This window comes from Aulonocara stuartgranti (assembly GCF_965226115.1).
Source record: "Aulonocara stuartgranti genome assembly, chromosome: 9".
NCBI classification, from domain to species: domain Eukaryota; kingdom Metazoa; phylum Chordata; class Actinopteri; order Cichliformes; family Cichlidae; genus Aulonocara; species Aulonocara stuartgranti.
The window spans coordinates 29,422,501-29,441,773 of record NC_138960.1 but is presented as its reverse complement, the minus strand read 5'-3'; the positions used below and the strand labels follow the sequence as shown (position 1 = coordinate 29,441,773).

Genomic DNA, 19,273 nt, shown 5'->3' with positions numbered 1-19,273 from the left:
CTGGGTTGATGTTTAGTATTTTAGACATGCTACATTAACAACATCTGGTTAAGATCTAAATGCTTGTTAAACGCGCTGAAATTCGGGGGGAAAGGTACAGGGAGAACGAGGGAGAAAGGGGGGATAAAGAGGGAGAGTAAGGTAAATAAAGATTTGAGGGTGAGAGAATGGGAGGGGGGGATCAGTAAGTCTGTAAGGTTATTACTCTGGCAGTATTACCACTGGCCCTTGACTATGTGTGTGTGTGCTTCGGTGTGTATACGTGTGTGTGTGTGTGTGTGCGTGGCTGTGACTGTGTGGGATGGTGTAATGTTTCAAAGCTTTCCCCCTAAAACCTAGAGGCCAAACTAGAGCCACGCGCGCGGCGCAGGAATGTGACATCACAGGGCCCCCTGTTGCTCACATACGCACACATGGTCTCACAGGGGACGTGACCAGAGTTGTAAGAAGAAATCAGCATCAACATCATGCCTAAGTTGAGGAGACACGGGAGTCAAATGTGTTGCACAAAAACATTAAGGCTTCATTATTAGCACAGATAAAATGGACCCAGTATCAGGCCTGCATTATTAGAAAATGCTCTGCTATACGCAGTCCAAGCTACACAATAACAGATTCTTTGTCTTGTTATTTTAGCAGTTCTTATATATCGTATATTTTCTTTGGCAGCAATTACACTTTCAGTTGATGCTCCAATTTTATGTTATCCATGATTTAAGATAAACAAAATGCAAAACAAGACTTTTTTTTTACTCCTTTACCCCTTTAATGAGCACCGTCCTAGCCCTAAGGAAGCAAATTAGAGGCAGCTCAACCCAGCTAATGAATTCAGCCATTTTGGAGTCTCCGTGTCCAGTTTCCTGGCGTGGCATTGCTCGACTGTTGTGTGCTGTACAACCGAGTCCTCCACCGGGCACATAATGACCCGGCATGGCGGTTATGGGCCCTTAGGGGGAGACAGGAGGGGGAGTGAGTGGTCTCAGAGCAGGTCATTATACAGCTAGAGGGCACACACATACACACAACATACACATGCACACAAACACACTGCACTCACACTTTCAATATATTCTTCATTGCCTCCATCTCCCATATGTCTAGTCCTCTATTTTTTTCTTTCAGACATCTCTTTCTCCTCCACTCTATCCTCCTGCATCCGTCTGTTTAAAACTTGCTTTTCTATCTGTTTGAAAAAATATGAGCATGTTTTGTTTGGTTTTTTTTTATTTCTACTACGGATGCCAAATTTCAGATACTATTTATTGGATAAACAAAACAGACATTTATGGGTAGGAATCTAACTGGTTACACTGGCTACTAACTGATAAAATCTCAAATCAAATTGATAGGTTGAATCTCTGATCATAAGACACTTAATTATTCTTCCTTTTTAACAGTTAAATATAGACTTGTGTTGGTTGCAGCGTAATCGAAGCCAGGGTTTGTGGTTAGCTCGAGCTCACCGGCCGGCTTTAATGTTCCGACTGACCCACATCAAAGAGAATCCCACCAGGCTGCCAAAATCACACACCCTCCACAGTCTGGCCCACTTTGTGTGTGTGTGCACGCGCGCGTGTGCATGCACAGAGGCAGTGGAAGGTGACTGCGAAAGTTTTTGCTCTGTGTGTCCTCTGGTAGCGATTAAGTTGATGGTTAAGAGTCCCCCCGCTGCAGAATGCTCTGTCTCTCTTTAACACACACACTTTACACACACATACTTGCACATGACATTTCACATGCAAACATATGCAGTCACTGTCTCACTCGCGTGATCAATGGTACACATCCACGCTAACACGATGTAACATGCACAGTCATTCACGCGCTCACGTACACACCCGTGTGGTGTGTGAATGTCAGGGTCAGTCAGAGGGCAGACGCTGTGCTGATGTATTGAGAGAGCTCGTCTGGGAATGTCCTCAGTGTGGAAACACATTCCCCATATGCACACACGCACGAACACACACATGCATGCACGCGCACACACACCACAGATATAACTGACTAGAAGGGGAAAGGAGAAAAAAGCACTGATGAGGCCCAGATGATCACCCCCTCCTGTTCTCTTTTTTCTCTTTCTTCACCCACTCTTCACCCTCTTCCTTCCTCTCCTTCAGTCTTTCTGTTCATTGTCTCACGTTTCTCCTGTGTTTTGTCTGGCTACAGGTAGACTGCCCCCTAGAGGTTTGTTAAGACCCTGGTTTGATATTGTTAAGATCACACACTGCAGTTCAGACCACTTTCACTTGACTTATTTCCTCCTCTGCTTGCTGTCATCTGTTAGAAGAATGACTTGATTAATTTGCAGTTTGACCAGCTTAATGGGCGAATACAAAAATGTGCAATAAGTCATTATGAAGATCATATTCAGAAGTAAAAAAAAACACAGTTGTCATGTAATGGTAACGAACTAGCTGTAATTCACACATTTTTATTTATCATCACAGATGGCAAATTTATTTATGGGATAAATGATATGGTCCCGTAGTGCATTATAGGGATAATATCAAATAAAAATAATTGCTATTAAACTTTTATGACCATCTTTTTAAATTAATTGAATAAATGATATGTAACAAATCACTTTTTTCCTTCTACTTTATAAACGTTTTTATTATTTTGACACACTAACTTGACCTTGCAGTATATAAGATCTACTAACGCGTGTTTTTTTTCTCAGTATTTCTGTTTTGACCCTTACCCCTCCACCCCTCCCACCGCATGCTTATGTGAAACATGCTGTTCGATTTGTACCGTTTGCTTTTCCTTGGCTTTGAACAAAAGTCAAGCATAGAGAAAAGATAAACCAGTGATGAAGGACTTTGGTACCCGCCACACACGTGCAGCATTTACACCAGCACACACGCGCACACATGGATACACAGTGTGCGTCCTCTCCCCCCTCCGTATGAAGGTGAGGTGAATTAAAATACAAAGATGGACGCTGCAGCACCAGCAGTGAAAATTGCAATTTCTGCAGCCCGGCCTCTCTTGGCTGACAGGAGATATTTCATCTCCGTTGTCACCGATGTATTAATAAAACATCAGGAGCAGAGTGCAGTCCCAGTCTTTCATACACACACACAAACACACAGACTGTGTGTACACAGCGTGTACAGCAGCCACGTGTGCAAATGCAAAAATATAACAGTGTTCATGAATACAGGCACACACACACAAACACAACTGCAATTTTCCTCCTCAATCACATGCCAGCATCTGCCATGAAAATTTCATGCTGTATATAATGTCCACTTAATGTGTTGCCGCTTAAAGCAATGGCGCCAGCGCTTAGTCTGTGTGTCTGTATGTGCTTTTTTGCATGTGTGTGTGTACTCACACCACATGGTATTTGAAAGGGTTAATCATATCATGTTTCCAAAGGGGTGTGTGTGTGTGGTGGTGGTGGGGTTGCAGACCTCTTTTGCTCATCGTACAATGGCCAAAGTGATTGTATGCAAATGCAAGCTGACCTCAATGCACCCTTTGCCTGATTTCTGTGAATATGTGTGTGAGTGTGCCTGCGTGTGCTGTGTGTGTGTGTGTTATAAAATATGGTTATTAAGGCAGTACAGGATTGATGAGCTCAGCTCTTTTATACACACTCACCCATGCACACAGACACACACCGGTTTCATTCTCTGGCAGAGTGAGGGGTTTGTGTTGAGAGCGAGACCCCCCTTTCCCCCATTTAAAAGACATGAAATTTGTAACGGTTTTTCCTCTGTGTGTGTCTGCGTGAACGTGATACTCTGAGTGTGTGTGATTTGATGCCTGTTTGCAAGTGTTTCTGTTTGATTTTGCATTGGTGTGTGCTAGTCCTGAGATGGAGGAGGGCACTATATTGTGTGTATATTTATATATATGTGTGCGCGTGTGTGTTTATATGTGTGCGTGTGTGTTCATGCCATGTGTGCATGCGCATGCCTGGTTATCTGGCCTCTCTCAGACTGCTCAAAATTCATTACAAAGTGACATCAGCCCAGCCGGAGACAAATGATGGCTGGATGAAAGGGAGCGCTGGGGCTCGGCTAGGATTAGTGTTAGCTTGTGCTGGCGACACATATATACACATACACACACACACACATGCGTACACACTCGCACACATGCACACACTTTAATCCACTGGCAGAACACTGCAGATACACAGAATTATCAAACAAGGGGCTGAACTCTCAGAGATGGGTAGGCTAATCTGCTAATAGTGCAGAGCTGCACGTGTGTGTTGGTTTGTGTTTTGGCGTGCACACGCAAATACACACACACATACTTTTTAGCAAGGCGTGCAAAAATACGCAGACACACTATTTCTGTACGGGGTAGTGGTGAGCATGACCTACACAATCTCATGTTATTTTGCTTTTCATTTTTCCTATTTTTTCCCCCCGGATTTTACAGCAGGATGTGTGTTGTAGGCTGTCAGTGTTAATGTGTGCCTCAATTTGGTAGAGCTGTGTATTTTTTCCAGTTGTCGCAATAAAGCAGAATGATAGCGTTTCCACATAATTATGTTTTTACATTACAACAGCATAATTTGTGTTTCCACCATGCTGTAATATTTGTCTAACCTGAAATAACACTTTAAATGAATAGAAGAAAAGTAAAAATGCTTATTTAAAATGAAATATATGGACAAAAAGTCATTATTATGCAATGTCAGTAAATAATATTCTTTCTTTTTTTGAGAAGTGCATGTTGAAGAGAGGCACCCGAAATGACTGAAGCCGTTTCCCCGGAGGCCATATTTTGTTGTCACACAACCTTTCAGCTTTCAGGCCATGGATGTATTATGTTTCACCCACTAGAAGTGGCAGAGCGCGGCTATTTTCAACAAAGCATGTGTTTAAGTCAATAACATTATTTGCTGGTGAGATATGCTGTTCAGTGGGATACGTTTATTCTAGAAAAAGGTGTTTATGGGAATAAAGCAAACATAAAAGCTGGAATATTTCTCTAATATCACACTGCAATATATGTTAGAACATCTGCAGCTTTCAGAGTCAAACACCATGAAATTTTCTTTTTCCAGTGCTGCCCTTACAGCCATCGAATGTGTTTTAGAGAGCTCTGCAGATAATGAAGTTGTTGTTTGTGTGTGTGTGTGTGTGTGTGCATTTTCAGAAGAAACTTCTGAGGACAGTGAGAGACCTCCTCGCTCCTCCTCCAGGCTCAACCTCAGCGACCGAGACTCGGCTGACAGCAGGAAAACTGACCGTAAGTCTGCGCGCGTGCAAACTGTGCGCACAAAACACATACGAACCACAAGCCTCTCGTCTTAAGTTATTGTTCATGTGTCGCTCTCCCTCAGATAAGGTTCTAACGTGTGTGTAACATGTGAATGCTGCTGACTAGCCTCCATGTGACCCGCTTTAATCGTTTCCATCTGACAGAAAGAGAAAAAAGGAGAGACGGGGGAGTGGGGGAAACAAGAAGAGGAAGGAAAAAAGGACAGAAAGAGAGAAGGATAAGTTGAGTGTTGTGGATATTACCAGGCAATGTCCAGGCCCCAGATTATTTTTTAATCAAATCAGTTTGCGTGCTTGTAATTTATAAGCGCCTTGCATTAATCTTTTCTCGTTCTTGTGCCCTCTCCGATGACATATTAATTTTTCATAAGCGCAGGATTAGATGGGGGGCCTGTGTATATGTTTTTCTAATATTGCACTGCATCCCTGCAACCCTTAAATTAGTTTTTTCCCTGCACTCTCCCTTCATTTTTCTTTCTCTCCCATTTTTTTTTCCTGGCTCAATCCATCCCTTAATTGTTGTCCAATCTGTGAACCTATCGCAGGCATTACCTTGGGTAGAAAAAAAAATAGCACGAGATAGAAAGAGGGGGAAAGGAGAAACAGTTTATTCGTTTGTAAGTATAGTGAAGCAGGGAGGGGCAACAATCTGTAAAAGGCGACTTGGCGTCGCTGTTATTTTGGGCGAGGTATGGAGCACATAATGCCTCTGCTGTGAAGCTGTGGTCAGGATGGCCCCGGCTTTGTTAGATTTGATTTACCCAAATATGAATTCATATGGTTTTCTTATGTATGAGATGGAAATCCATGGCTGGGAATGAATATTACATGGGGCTTCTCTCTCTCTCTTTTTTCCCCGCTCTGTCTTTGCATGGGGTTCTCATTCTTTCTGCCCCTACTAATGTCTCTTCTACTCTTTCACTCTTGCCCCCCGACTCACACACACACACATGCACTTCCAACTACACCCTCTATCCATCTGAAGCTCCCTCCCCACCTTCTCTTCCTAGCATGCCATACCTAGCTCCATAATGTGAGGCTCAATGAGCCAGAAGGAGAGCTGAGTGAGGCTGGGGCCTATTAGTTTAGCTAGTCATCTATCTTTCAGCTCTATCTCTGTGACAGGCCTGTCTGACGGACTAGCGGGGGGAACCACCATCCATGCATTTACTGCTGCATATTACCACCAGCGCCATTTAACACCAGAGCACACATGCAAAAAAGAAAAGGGAAAAAGAAAGAAACCCACGGTGTTCTTAAGCGTGCCTACGTATGCGAGCGTTCTTGAGTGTAGTGAAGCTTATTTAATAAAGCAGAAATGTATTCCATTTTTTTTTTAATTTTTATGAATAATTTGTTCTAGGAGTCGCCTTGGGGGTAAGGTTTTAGTTTGTCTAGGAAGGCAGATATAATATTGCTAGTGGCGCTTTTTTTGGTGTTTTATTATGCATTTGCTTTAAAGGAGACTTGAGAAAGTCAATTGCCAGAAAATGTAAAGTGGGGGTGGTGGTGTTGTGGGGGGGCGGGAGATCCTGGTGTGTTATCAGGCTGTTATTCTGGGGCCTTGTTTTTGTTTTGTCTGTTTGTTTTGATTTTTTTTATAAGTAGGCAGATTTAACATTTCCTTCATCAGGCCTAAATCTTGAGATCTATGTGTGTGTGTGTGTGTGTGTGTGTGTGTCCATATGGTATCTCCAGGGAAGGGATTACAGTGTGACCAAGTGAGCAGTGTATTTGCGCACTTCATCTCCAAGACCAAGAGTCTTTAAACAAAGAGGGGCCGATAGATAGATAGAGAGGGGAGAAGAGGGAAGGAGCGAGAGAGAGAGAGGTGAAAGGGTGGGGGAGGGGCAAGGAACCAGCGAAAAGAGCTGTTTCCCTTTCTTCATTTACATTGTCTTGTTTTAATCCCGTGTCACTTCAGATTAATTATAATCCACGTTACATTTTCCATGCAAATGTCCTCAGTGTGGATTACTTCCAGATAGCTTTATGCTGTTTGTGTAGATGGCACATGTCGCCACCATGGCTCAGGGGCCCACTTCTTATAAATAATCAACTAAACAAAGGCCCCGGCATAGAAATGAGCCTGTCAGGCAGCCTAAGGAAATTACAGATCTCTACCTGCTTCAAATTAGCACAGAAATTACTCATTGTTCCTCCAGTCAGATGTTATGTATTATTGCGTGTGCAATTTTGAATCGTGAAGATACGGGCGAAACGAAACGCATTCACGTGCAAACAAGATCTCATGTTAAATAATTCTATATTAGCTTGTTTATATTCTGAATATTTGTGTGTGTGTGTCTGTTTTTTTAATGTGCATGCATCTTGCAAATTTCCCCCAACTTGAGAGGATAGCTGTGCTCCTTTTCTGTCTCTCTCTCTTATATGAGATTAAAATATATTAAAGATATTAGCATGTTTAATTACAAGCCTGCAGCATTTCCTTTGTGCATGCACTATGTGTGTTTTCTGTGTAATGACAGCTTGTTGAATGTCTCCGACAATTTGTCAAATGTGACAAGGCCACGCTCATATTTATCTCTCATTAGAACACAAGCTGGAGATGGAAGAGAAGGGAAGGCTAGTCATTAAAAACACACAAACTACAAGACAGCTGCTGTTTAATAGCCTTTCTTTCTTTGACTCTCTCTCCATCTGACTATGTCTCTGCCTCTCACCATTTCAATCTTTTTCCAGCCTCCTTCTCTGTGTACTTCCCTCCGGCAAGATCTGGGCCCTGCTGAGTGCTTCAGTGGGAGTTTGGGGTTCAGAGTGTGTTGCTGTAATGTTATCAGGTGACCGGGGGTCAGCCTAATGTGTAACCTCAGAGCAGTAGGCCAGTAAATCATGCTGGCCAGCCCTCCCTGGCCCGCTTTGGCCAGCTCTCCTTCCTAGATTTACTGCTCCGTAACCTTAGCCAGTCTGCCAGGGCTCAAGACAGCTAAATTGAATACTAAATCCAAGCCACCCAGCCCACACTCCCACACCACCGCCCCGCTCTCCGCTCTGTGTTTGCTGGGCTTTTTTGTATTTCGATTAAATGAAATGACAGGAGTGGAATCATCAATGGAATTGATGCAGCATGTTAAAAGAAGATAGAGGACGAGGGAAAAACAGGGGAAATGGTTACAACAGGTTTATTTCACTGTCGACTTGATCCCGGTGATGCAGCCGACTTTACGTATAGTCAGTCCTGAAGACACGATGATGATTCAGTGACATACTTGGACAGTTTGTGTGAAAAACTCACTTGGTCAGTCTGCTTTGTACAAAAAATCTTTTTTTAAGCAAAAGGGCGGATTCCAAATGGATCCCCAGAAAAAGCAAGAGCTACAATGGCATTGTTGGTTCCCCTGCCTTTCGAGGAACTATATGGGATAAAAATACCCCGAGGCCGTGGACTTCTCTGTCCCTCTCTGTCATTTTTTCTTGTTCTCTCCTCTCCCCGTTGTTCTGCCTTTTACCCCATTGCTCCGTGCCTCTCTCCACTGGAGCGTCCACTTGCGTCTATAGAAGTGTATGTGTGCGTATGTGGCTACCTAAACATCCCTGACAGTTGCAAATAAAGATGGGTGGTGTGTGTACCGCTCTCTCCCCCTGCAATGCAAAAGGGGTTGAGTGTCATAAATCACCTTTTGATTTATCTAATCAACTCAGGTCCTGCTCCATGCAGACATTTGTCATTGGTGGAAGGGGGTTAGGGGGTTGAAGGGGCAATCTACCCCTCCATTTCAATAGGCTGCAGCTGCTGGAACCCACATGTGGAAGAGGGGATGGAGGAGAGCCGGAGAAGGGAGGGGAAAGTACAAGGGGGAGGAAAAGGAAAAAGGACAGTCATTAAGTATGGGGTGCAGACTCAGAGACAAAAGAAAATGAGAGAAGAGTCTTCTGATTCTCCCTTGTTCTCAGTCATGTGCTCTCCTGTTATTTCTCTTGATTTACTTAAGTTATCCAAGCACTATTCATTGCAAGAATATGTGGCTTGTTAAGAACAAGGTTTTAGGGATATTTAGATTTTCCTCTCGTGGTTTTATGGATAGTTTTTGGATTGCGGTTGCCATTGTATTTATTTGTCCTACTGGTAATTATATTCTTGGAAGACACTCTACAATTTTGAACGCAATTCTATGCCTCAAAATAGGTTTATTATTCACTGGCAGAGCTTGCTATTGAAAGCTCCTAAGTGACCATAGAAAGAACTCCTCTCTCAGTCAGGGTTAACCAACTGTTTTTTCTTCATATGAGTTTGAGCATAAGCATAAGTGTTGATTAAAGCAGCGGGTCAAAGACATTCAAAACAGAAGGACAGATCTTCATGTTGCACACACACAGACGAGCATTTACATTCAACATGACAGTAATCAATGGTGATGTGTGCCCCCCCCCACACACACACACACACACACACACACACACACCACCCCCACACCCTCCACATTGTAAATGTGTTTGCAGGCTCTCGTCCAACAATCGCCTCATCTCCTTTCTCAGGGATGTAATTTAGTTGCAAATTGACTGGAAGACGGAGGCAAAAATTGAAAGTTGAAATTAGAAATGGTTATAGTAAATATAGGAGGCGGGGCACGGACTCGGGAAAGGTCAGGTGATATGACGGGCGCTTCCAGCCTGCACCGATCTGACCAATGGAGTGTCAGAGGCCTGATATGAAGCACAAAATACACACGCATATTTGCACATAGACACGCGCGCGCGCGGACACACACAGGCTAGCCCTGCAGGGGCCATCACAAGCAGTGGAAGACGAGATTACCTCGCTCTTCTGAGCTGCAGAGCAATTCTCGGATGTTCTTGGAAATTCACATTGTGCCCTTGTGTGCGTGTGTTTTTTTTTTCTTCACTCTCCCCTTTCTCTCTTTCTTCCTTTCTTCCCTCCCTCCTTCTCTCTTGTCACTTTCCTTGACAGGCCAATATTTCAGGCTCCAGATATAGGGGATTACAAATAAAATAAGTGGAACGCCTACTTAATGCAACAGAATTAAAATGCATGAACGGGCCGGAGGAATTGATATGCGCCCAATACAAACACGAGCCACAGAATAATATGAAATACAAAATGTTTTTTTTAGCCCCCTCTCCATGTATCAGTGCTTTGATTTCCCTTTTTTTCCATTTGTGCATCTAGCGTGAAGCGTTGATTCGCAAGAGTGAGGCTCACATATTGCCTTGAGTGACCAGACGAGGGAGGGGAAGCGGGAGGAGGGGAGGGGTGGGAGGGGGGTAGCTTAGGGAAGAGAGCGAGGAAAAGGGAGGGAAGGAGGGAGGGAGCGTTGCTGTTGCTGTGTCTTTGTGTTGTGCAGAGTGGGTAAATTGCAGTGGCAGAGTATAGCAGGGCCTGCACGGCCTGTATCTTAGGATGAGGCTAATGAAAGATTTATCAGTGGCTGCAGCATTTACTAAATACAACCAGAGGCTGATCTCTCCACACTGAGCCCTGCTGTTAACATCACACACGCTTACACGCACACATACAAACAGACACACACAAGTAGCGCTGGTACTGTACCACCAGCCGTGACAAAGCCCTGAAAATTTAGCATCTTATACAGACACAGGAGTTGTCGAGGCAGCTGGGGAAATGTATATGAACTAATGAAGTGTATAATATTACCATAACATTTAATGTATGTCGTGCTGTGATAATGAGCCTGCCCGAGTTTTTCCTATTTTACATGTCCTCGGGGCAGTGGCACGTCAGCATATGTGAATGTGAATAATACTCTTCATGCTTGTATCCATGCTAATGTTGTCCTGGTGTCAGACTCTTTTTTTTAAAGCCATCACCTACAATACATGTGTTGATGTTATTCAGTTATTTGTAAAGCAGTAATTATTTAATGATTGTTTTATGATCCCATACAGCCACAAAATGTCACAATTAGATTTTATTGGCCCATTCAAATCGTGCATATTCTGAATGGGAGAGGTGAAAGTGGGGCAGCTCATTGTTACAAAAGATAGCAAACATGACAAACCACACATTTATGTTATGTTCACAAATGATCCAATTCCAATGCGAGGGATGTGAGAATTTTATCAATTTTTATCATGTATATTTCACATGTTACAGATTAATACATCCATTTCTCATGTAATATGCAGGATATATTAGATGCTCTACTTAATATTCTTCTCCTGTATTCCAAAAACCTTGGAAAAAAACAAGTTTGCCATTAATATTGTTGTATTTCTGTTTAAAAAAATATGTGTATCATAAATATTTGGAATATTAAAATATACAAATGCAGACATTTAAACTGGGAATATAAATACTGAATATTTAGTTGATGAAATCCATTCACTTTTAACCTTTTGCGTTCTCTGTCCCCTATTCTCTTTGTCTCGCCACCACCTGCTAGGAGTGAATGCCGTGTCTAAAGAGGTTACCGGACCGAATGCTATGGTTAAACATTCTCTCCTGCCAGATCGCCAAATGGAAAGCCCACCTAAAAGGCCAAAGTCTGCTGAAGGGAAGACCTCAGCTAATGACCAGGTTTGTGAAGTTTTAAAAGGAAACTCCCAGTTGCGTTACAAAATGTCACCTGTGTTGTTCTTATCTGTTCCTCATTTAGTGTTTGCGGATCTGTATACTGTGTTCACCTTGCTAAAGAAAATCCATCTAGGTTATGGTGCTTATCTATGTACCTATTCAAAATGGCTATTTAAATTCCATATACTAGTTGGACTTTGTCATTGGATCTACAGAAAGCTAATAGCCACTGAGGCAGGTTTGTCTTCATAAGCACTAATGAAATCTAACCTTCACTGTCACTGTGGGATGAGCTAATGGAAGATACTTAACTATAAGAAGCAGAAATGTTAAGCCAAGCATTTAGCAATTCCTGGCGCCATTCAAAGGGTTAAATGCATCCTACTATTCCCCCTCTGACATAGCTTTTCAGCATCAAGCACAATAGGCCGGCCTTTGTGTCCTTAAGTGGAATACCTGCACTAGCCTTAGGACTCCTTGCCTGCTTCTTTTCCCCTTTTTGCATCTCTTTAAATTATATGTGTTTTTAAATTAGATTATGAAGTATTAGCTCGTCTGGTTCTGGTAGGAAGGAAGACTTAGTCATTTCAGAAATGGATTCTATTAAGACAGGTGGTAGGGAGGCAGCTATGCTCAGAGTACTCGCTGTAATGAGGGCAAGGCATAGCTTAGGAGAGTACACACCTTTGTCATCTGCAATCTCCTGATTAGAAATTCTGGCCAATCTTGTTTTCTACTAATAAAATGGCACGACTTAAAAGATTTAAACAAATTACATGAAAGATGGTTGATTTATGTTTTCTAGGTCAAGTTGGGCATGGTAACTGGGGGCCGGGTGGCAGATAGTGAGGATTACCAAAAATTCTCGTTTTGACAGATTTAGTGGAATTTTAAAAAGTAAGGTGTGACCAGTGAGGCGGATGGCTGGCTAATTTAATGGCCGTGCAGTGCAAGAATGATACCCACTAAAGTACATTGAGCGTAATAAGTAACTTCTGCTCTTGAATTAAAGGAAAATATTTTCCTTTTCTTTAAAATCATTTCATTATTTCCCCACCTAGTTATTGTGCTGTCTTGTTTTTTAGGTTCAGCAGTGTCCGTACTGCAACTACAGCAGTAAAGATGCCAACCGTATGCAGCTACATGTTATGTCCCAGCATTCCATGCAGCCAGTGATCCGCTGCCCACTGTGCCAGGATGTCCTTAGCAACAAAATCCACCTGCAGCTACATCTCACTCACCTTCACAGCGTGGCACCCGATTGTGTGGAAAAGCTCATTCTGACTGTATGTAGAAGTAATGACTAGAAATACAATTTGTTTGAATGTGTCTGTTAGACTGTGTGTGTGTGAGAGCAAACTGCACATTCAAAGCAAAAAGAAATTGTGATGTTACTTGTTGTTGTTGCTAAATGTTCTCTCTTGAGATGCTCCCATAATCTTGAATGTTGTTACTGTCCACCGAGAGAAGCAAATTCTTTCCCTAAAATAAGCTTTGATTTCAATACAAGAAACAATTTGGCACGCTTCCTCTGCACTTTCTATATCAGTTTTTGGTATAATAACAATCTTTGGTCTTTGCAGGTTGTTGGACCTGAAACAGCAACACCAAATAATATAATGCACCCCCAGACTGAACAAGAGAGAAGTATGTCGTTAATGGATTCCTCTACCTCTCTCACAGATGGGTCAGGAAAGTCTCATGGTGAGCAGAATATGTAGCATACACTGTTTTCTTTCTGTCATTAATTTGTTGCCCAGATGATGGTAAAGGTCCACTGAAGAACTTTAGTGTGTAATTTTCTATATATTTGTCAAAAAATACTGACTGACGAGAACCTTACATTGTATTTTCTATGCGTAGGAAACATTTCAAAGGATGAGCTGGCCAATCAAGACAAGAACGATTTAGACCTGCAGCGTGAGGAACTCAAGCCCCCAAAGGAGGCCTCAGAGGCCCCAGATTGGAAGAGAGCCAGTGGATTAAGACATGATAGCAAATCCCCTGATAATCTGCAGGAGCATCTCAGTGAGCTCCAAAGACTTCAGCAACAGCAACAACAGCTCTCTGTATCAGATCGTCATGTCTACAAATATCGTTGCAACCACTGCAGTTTGGCCTTCAAAACAATGCAGAAGCTTCAGATACATTCTCAGTACCATGCCATCAGAGCAGCCACTATGTGCAGCCTTTGCCAGCGCAGCTTCAGGACATTCCTGGCCCTCAGGAAGCATTTAGAAAATGGGCACCCTGAACTTAGTGAGGCTGAGGTGCAGCAACTCATAGGCAATCTGCCACTGAATGGAGATATCACAGAGAGTGAGGCCAGGGCCTTGGAGGAAGCTCAGGCCTTTGAACATGACTTGGACAAAGATGATGAAATGGACCAGGAAGAAAAGCCCAGTCCCACAGGAAGTGACAGTAGCTCCCTGCTAGATGACATGGGAGCAGAACCAAAACGGACCCTACCATTTAGAAAGGGGCCCAATTTTACAATGGAAAAATTTCTGGACCCTTCTCGACCTTACAAGTGCACAGTATGTAAGGAGTCCTTCACCCAGAAGAACATCCTACTAGTACACTATAACTCAGTTTCCCACCTACATAAATTGAAAAAGGTCCTTCAAGAGGCATCAAGCCCAGTTCCACAAGAGCCAAGCAACAGCATTGACAACAAACCATTTAAATGCAATATTTGCAATGTTGCATATAGCCAAAGTTCAACACTTGAAATTCACATGAGGTCAGTTCTACATCAGACCAAAGCAAGAACAGCCAAAAATGACATGAGCAGCAGCAGCAGCAGCAGTATATCTGGAACTAGCGGTCCAGTATCTTCAAAAAGTCCAGGCCCAAGCACACAAGGGAATGCAAGCAATTTAGATGCTGCAAGAAGTGGTACACCTTCTTCTAACAAAGAAAACACTGTTGAACCCAAAGAACCTAACAGCAGTAACAACTCAAAACAAGCAGCAACTACTGACCATGTTTCAGCACAGGCAAGCAGCCAACAATCAGCACAGTCCTCAGCCCAACTGCAGCTGCAGCTTCAACATGAACTCCAGCAACAGGCTGCTTTCTTCCAGCCTCAGTTCCTCAATCCAGCTTTTCTCCCCCATTTTCCAATGACCCCAGAAGCATTACTGCAGTTTCAACAGCCGCAGTTCCTCTTCCCATTTTACATACCTGGGGCAGAATTCAACCTTAGCCCAGAACTTGCGCTGCACTCAGCTGCAGCTTTTGGAATGCCTGGTCTTACTGGATCATTTCTAGAAGACCTGAAGCAGCAGATGCAACAACAGCACCAGTTACAGCAGGCTCAAGTCCAGCAACAGGTTCAACAGCAACAGCAGCAGCAGGCTTCTCAATCACAGTCACAAATTCTGCAGCAGAAAAACCAGCAACTGCAGAACCAGAAAGCAAAAATGGAAGCTAGCACAGTCTCAGTTTCAGAAATACAAATGTCTAGAGATGCAGAGGACCACCTGGAAAAACAGGAAAACAGGGCGAAGATGGAAAATGGAGGTGATGCATTGAATGATGTAGGAAAGGACAACAAAGAACCCAAAAAGTCAAAGTTTTCAGAGCCTCTGATTCCCCCTCCACGTATTGTGTCAGGAGCAAGAGGTAATGCAGCAAAAGCGCTATTGGAGAATTTTGGATTCGAGTTAGTGATCCAGTACAATGAAAACAGACAAAAAAACCAAAGGAAAAGCAAAGATGGAGTTGAACAAGTAGAAATGAATACTGATAAGCTTGAGTGTGGGATGTGTGGAAAGCTCTTCTCTAACATGCTTATTCTCAAGAGCCACCAAGAACATGTGCATAGTCACTTTTTCCCATATGTGGAACTTGAAAAGTTTGCCCAGCAGTACAGAGAGGCTTATGACAAACTTTATCCAATAAACCCTTCTTCACCAGAGACACCACCGCCGCCACCACCTCCTCCTCCTCCTCCTCCGCCACCTCCTCCTGCTCCAACCCCAGTGACAGCTCCTCAGCCTGCTGCCATGTCTGTGGCCAAGCCTCAAACTCCAGTACCTTCACCGGTTCCTGTTTCCCATCAGAGTTCACACCAACCCTCTCACCAGACACAAACGCCCCAGCCACCGCCCCCACCTCCACCACCTACTGCCCCCCCTGCACCACCCCAAGTGCAGCTACCTGTTCCCTTGGATCTGCCCCTTTTCCCGCCTCTAATGATGCAGTCTGTCCAGCACCCAGGGCTACCCCCTCAGCTGGCCCTCCAGCTGCCCACTATGGATTCGCTGTCCACGGACCTTACACAACTCTGCCAACAACAGCTGGGTCTTGATCCAAACTTCCTCCGCCACTCTCAATTTAAGAGACCGCGCACCCGCATCACCGATGACCAACTCAAGATTCTTCGCGCAAACTTTGATATTAACAATTCTCCTAATGAAGAGCAAATTCAGGAGATGTCAGAGAAGTCTGGCCTGCCCCAAAAAGTTATAAAGCACTGGTTCCGTAACACCCTTTTCAAAGAAAGGCAGCGGAGTAAAGACTCTCCCTACAACTTCAGTATTCCTCCCATTACAACACTGGAAGACATTCGATTGGAGCCCCAACTAAGTGCACAGGAATACCACAGAGCAGACTCAATGATGAACAAGAGGTCCTCCAGAACCAGATTCACTGATTACCAGTTAAGGGTACTTCAAGATTTCTTTGACACTAATGCCTATCCAAAAGATGATGAGATTGAGCAGCTCTCCACTGTGCTCAACCTGCCATCACGAGTCATTGTGGTGTGGTTCCAGAATGCTCGCCAGAAAGCTCGAAAGAGCTATGAGAACCAGGCAGACTCTAAAGACAGTGAGAAAAAAGAGCTGACTAATGAACGATACATCAGAACCAGCAACATGCAGTACCAATGTAAGAAGTGCAACATTGTGTTCCCACGCATCTTTGATCTTATCACTCACCAGAAAAAGCAGTGTTATAAGGATGAAGATGATGAAATGAATGACGACAACCAATGCGAGGAGTATTCAGATTCTCCTGAGCAAGGTCCATTTAAGATCACCCAGGGACCTTTAGACATACCTAAGCATTCCCAAACAGGAACTCCCAGCAGTTCTGGCTCAAGCTCCCCTGTGATGTCCTCTCCTCGTACTACCATGGGCAAAATTTCCCCCAAGCCAGATTTGACCCCTGAAACTGAAGTTAAACAGAACGAGACTGCCCCTTCACCAGTGGTAAAGTCACTACCAGAACCAAGACCATCTAAGGCTTGCACACCGCAGCCACCTCCACAAAAAGCCCCCCAGGCACAAATGTCAAGACCCCATTCCCAGCCTCAGGCAGCTGCAGTTCCCTCAAGTCCACTTTCCCTGGCACTGTCTTCACTTACAAATAGCCTTTCCCATCAGATGCTTCAGTACCAGTGTGATCAGTGTAAGATAGCATTCCCCACTCTAGAGTTGTGGCAGGAGCACCAACACATGCATTTCTTGGCTGCTCAGAACCAATTTCTTCACTCACAATTCCTTGAAAGACCCATTGATATGCCCTATATGATATTTGACCCCAACAACCCCCTCATGGCTAGCCAGCTGTTATCTGGAGGTCTCTCCCAAATCCCATCTCAGAGTAGCTCTGGTTTAGCTTCTGCTGCAGGCTCTGGGGCGATGAAGAGGAAACTTGATGACAAAGAAGAAAGTGCCAATGACAAAGATGGCGGTAACAGTAGTGAAGAGCAACACAGAGATAAGCGTTTAAGAACCACCATCACACCAGAACAATTGGAGATTCTTTATGACAAATACCTACTTGACTCTAACCCAACAAGGAAGATGTTGGACCATATTGCACGGGAAGTTGGCTTGAAAAAGAGAGTTGTGCAAGTTTGGTTCCAAAACACCCGTGCTCGAGAGAGAAAGGGGCAGTTTAGGGCTATAGGGCCCTCCCAGTCTCACAAGAAATGCCCCTTTTGCAGAGCATTGTTTAAAGCAAAATCTGCTCTAGATAGCCACATACGATCTAGACACTGGCATGACGCTAAGCAGGCAGGTTTTAGCTTGCCACCAAGCCCAATGATGAATCAAGACAATGAAAGAGGTGAAAGCCCCAATAAGTATAATTTCTTTGACTACCCACAGCTGCCTACCAAGACTGAGCCAAATGAGTATGAGCTACCCACTGCATCCTCAACCCCAGTCAAACCATCCGAGGCGCAAGTAAAAAACTTCTTAAGCCCTTCATCCTTAAAAGCTGAAAACTGTGATGAAACTGAAGGGCCTAATATTAATTCAGCAGAAGTTTCATCTTATGATCTCAGTAAGATGGACTTTGATGAGACATCATCAATTAACACAGCCATTAGCGATGCTACAACCGGAGATGAGTATAATAACAATGAGGTTGAAAGCCTTACTGCCAATGGAGGAGACAAGCTAAGTGACAACAAAAGTGGCCTGATGCCAAATTTTGATAGTGGCAATGAAAGGTTCCAATTCAGCATGGTGAGCCCTGCCCTCAGCTTCTCTGGAAAAGACTGTGACTCTTATTTTAGCTCCAGAGATGATGAATTTGATGAAAACAATGACAGGAGTGAATCGTCAAGCCTAGCTGATCCTAGTTCCCCTAGTCCTTTTGGGGCAGGTAACCCCTTCAGCAAATCTGGGAAAGGCAGCAATGCTGGGGATAGGCCAGGGCACAAACGATTCAGGACCCAGATGAGTAACCTGCAACTTAAAGTACTCAAAGCCTGCTTTAGTGACTATCGCACTCCTACAATGCAAGAGTGTGAAATGCTAGGCAATGAGATTGGACTCCCTAAACGTGTTGTTCAGGTGTGGTTCCAGAATGCACGTGCTAAAGAAAAGAAATTCAAGATTAATATTGGAAAGCCATTCATGATAAGTCAAGGCTCACCAGAGGGACCCAGGCCTGAGTGTACTTTGTGTGGTGTAAAGTACACTGCACGGATGTCTGTCAGAGACCACATCTTTTCAAAACAGCACATCACCAAAGTGCAAGAAACAATGGGAAACCAGGTGGATAGAGAAAAGGACTACCTAGCACCAACCACTGTCCGTCAGCTCATGGCCCAGCAAGAGCTGGACCGCATGAAGAAAGCCGGTGAGGGACTTGGCCTCCCTGGCCAGCAGCAACAGACTTCAGTGGACAATAATAATGCACTTCATGGCCTCAGCCTACCCTCAGGCTACCCAGGGTTATCTGGCCTCCCACCAGTCCTACTTCCTGGAGTCAATGGGCCATCATCACTTCCTGTTTTCCCACCCAACACACCTGGTGAGTTAGTATGACACATGGTAAAAAAAAAAAAAAAGAAAAAAAACTCACTAGAAGCTTTATGAACTGAGCTTTATCATGCACTATTTTCTTCTACTGTACTGCTGGTTATTCTGTATCACAGTGGTGTTTGTCAGAAGTCTTATTTTTTAAAAACTACTTTAAAACATGGTGGCAGTTAGTGCATGCATAATGTCAGCATCAAAGTTCAACTGCTAATTGCTAATTCAAA

The 19,273-nt window shown here is 43.7% G+C and overlaps 1 protein-coding gene across 5 annotated transcripts in view; it reads left to right on the top strand.

The window, feature by feature from the left end:
• Positions 1-19,273, top strand: part of zfhx4 (zinc finger homeobox 4) — a 172,199-nt gene that overhangs the window by 148,271 nt on the left and 4,655 nt on the right. For 4 of the 5 annotated variants that reach the window (XM_082547700.1, XM_082547699.1, XM_082547697.1 and 1 more), the window contains exons 7-11: positions 5,125-5,217; positions 11,633-11,766; positions 12,849-13,049; positions 13,347-13,467; positions 13,627-19,041. In XM_082547700.1, coding sequence (XP_082403826.1) covers positions 5,125-5,217; positions 11,633-11,766; positions 12,849-13,049; positions 13,347-13,467; positions 13,627-19,041 — 5,964 coding nt within the window. The remainder of the gene's footprint in view (positions 1-5,124; positions 5,218-11,632; positions 11,767-12,848; positions 13,050-13,346; positions 13,468-13,626; positions 19,042-19,273) is intronic. The other variant, XM_082547701.1, reaches the window with a different exon arrangement.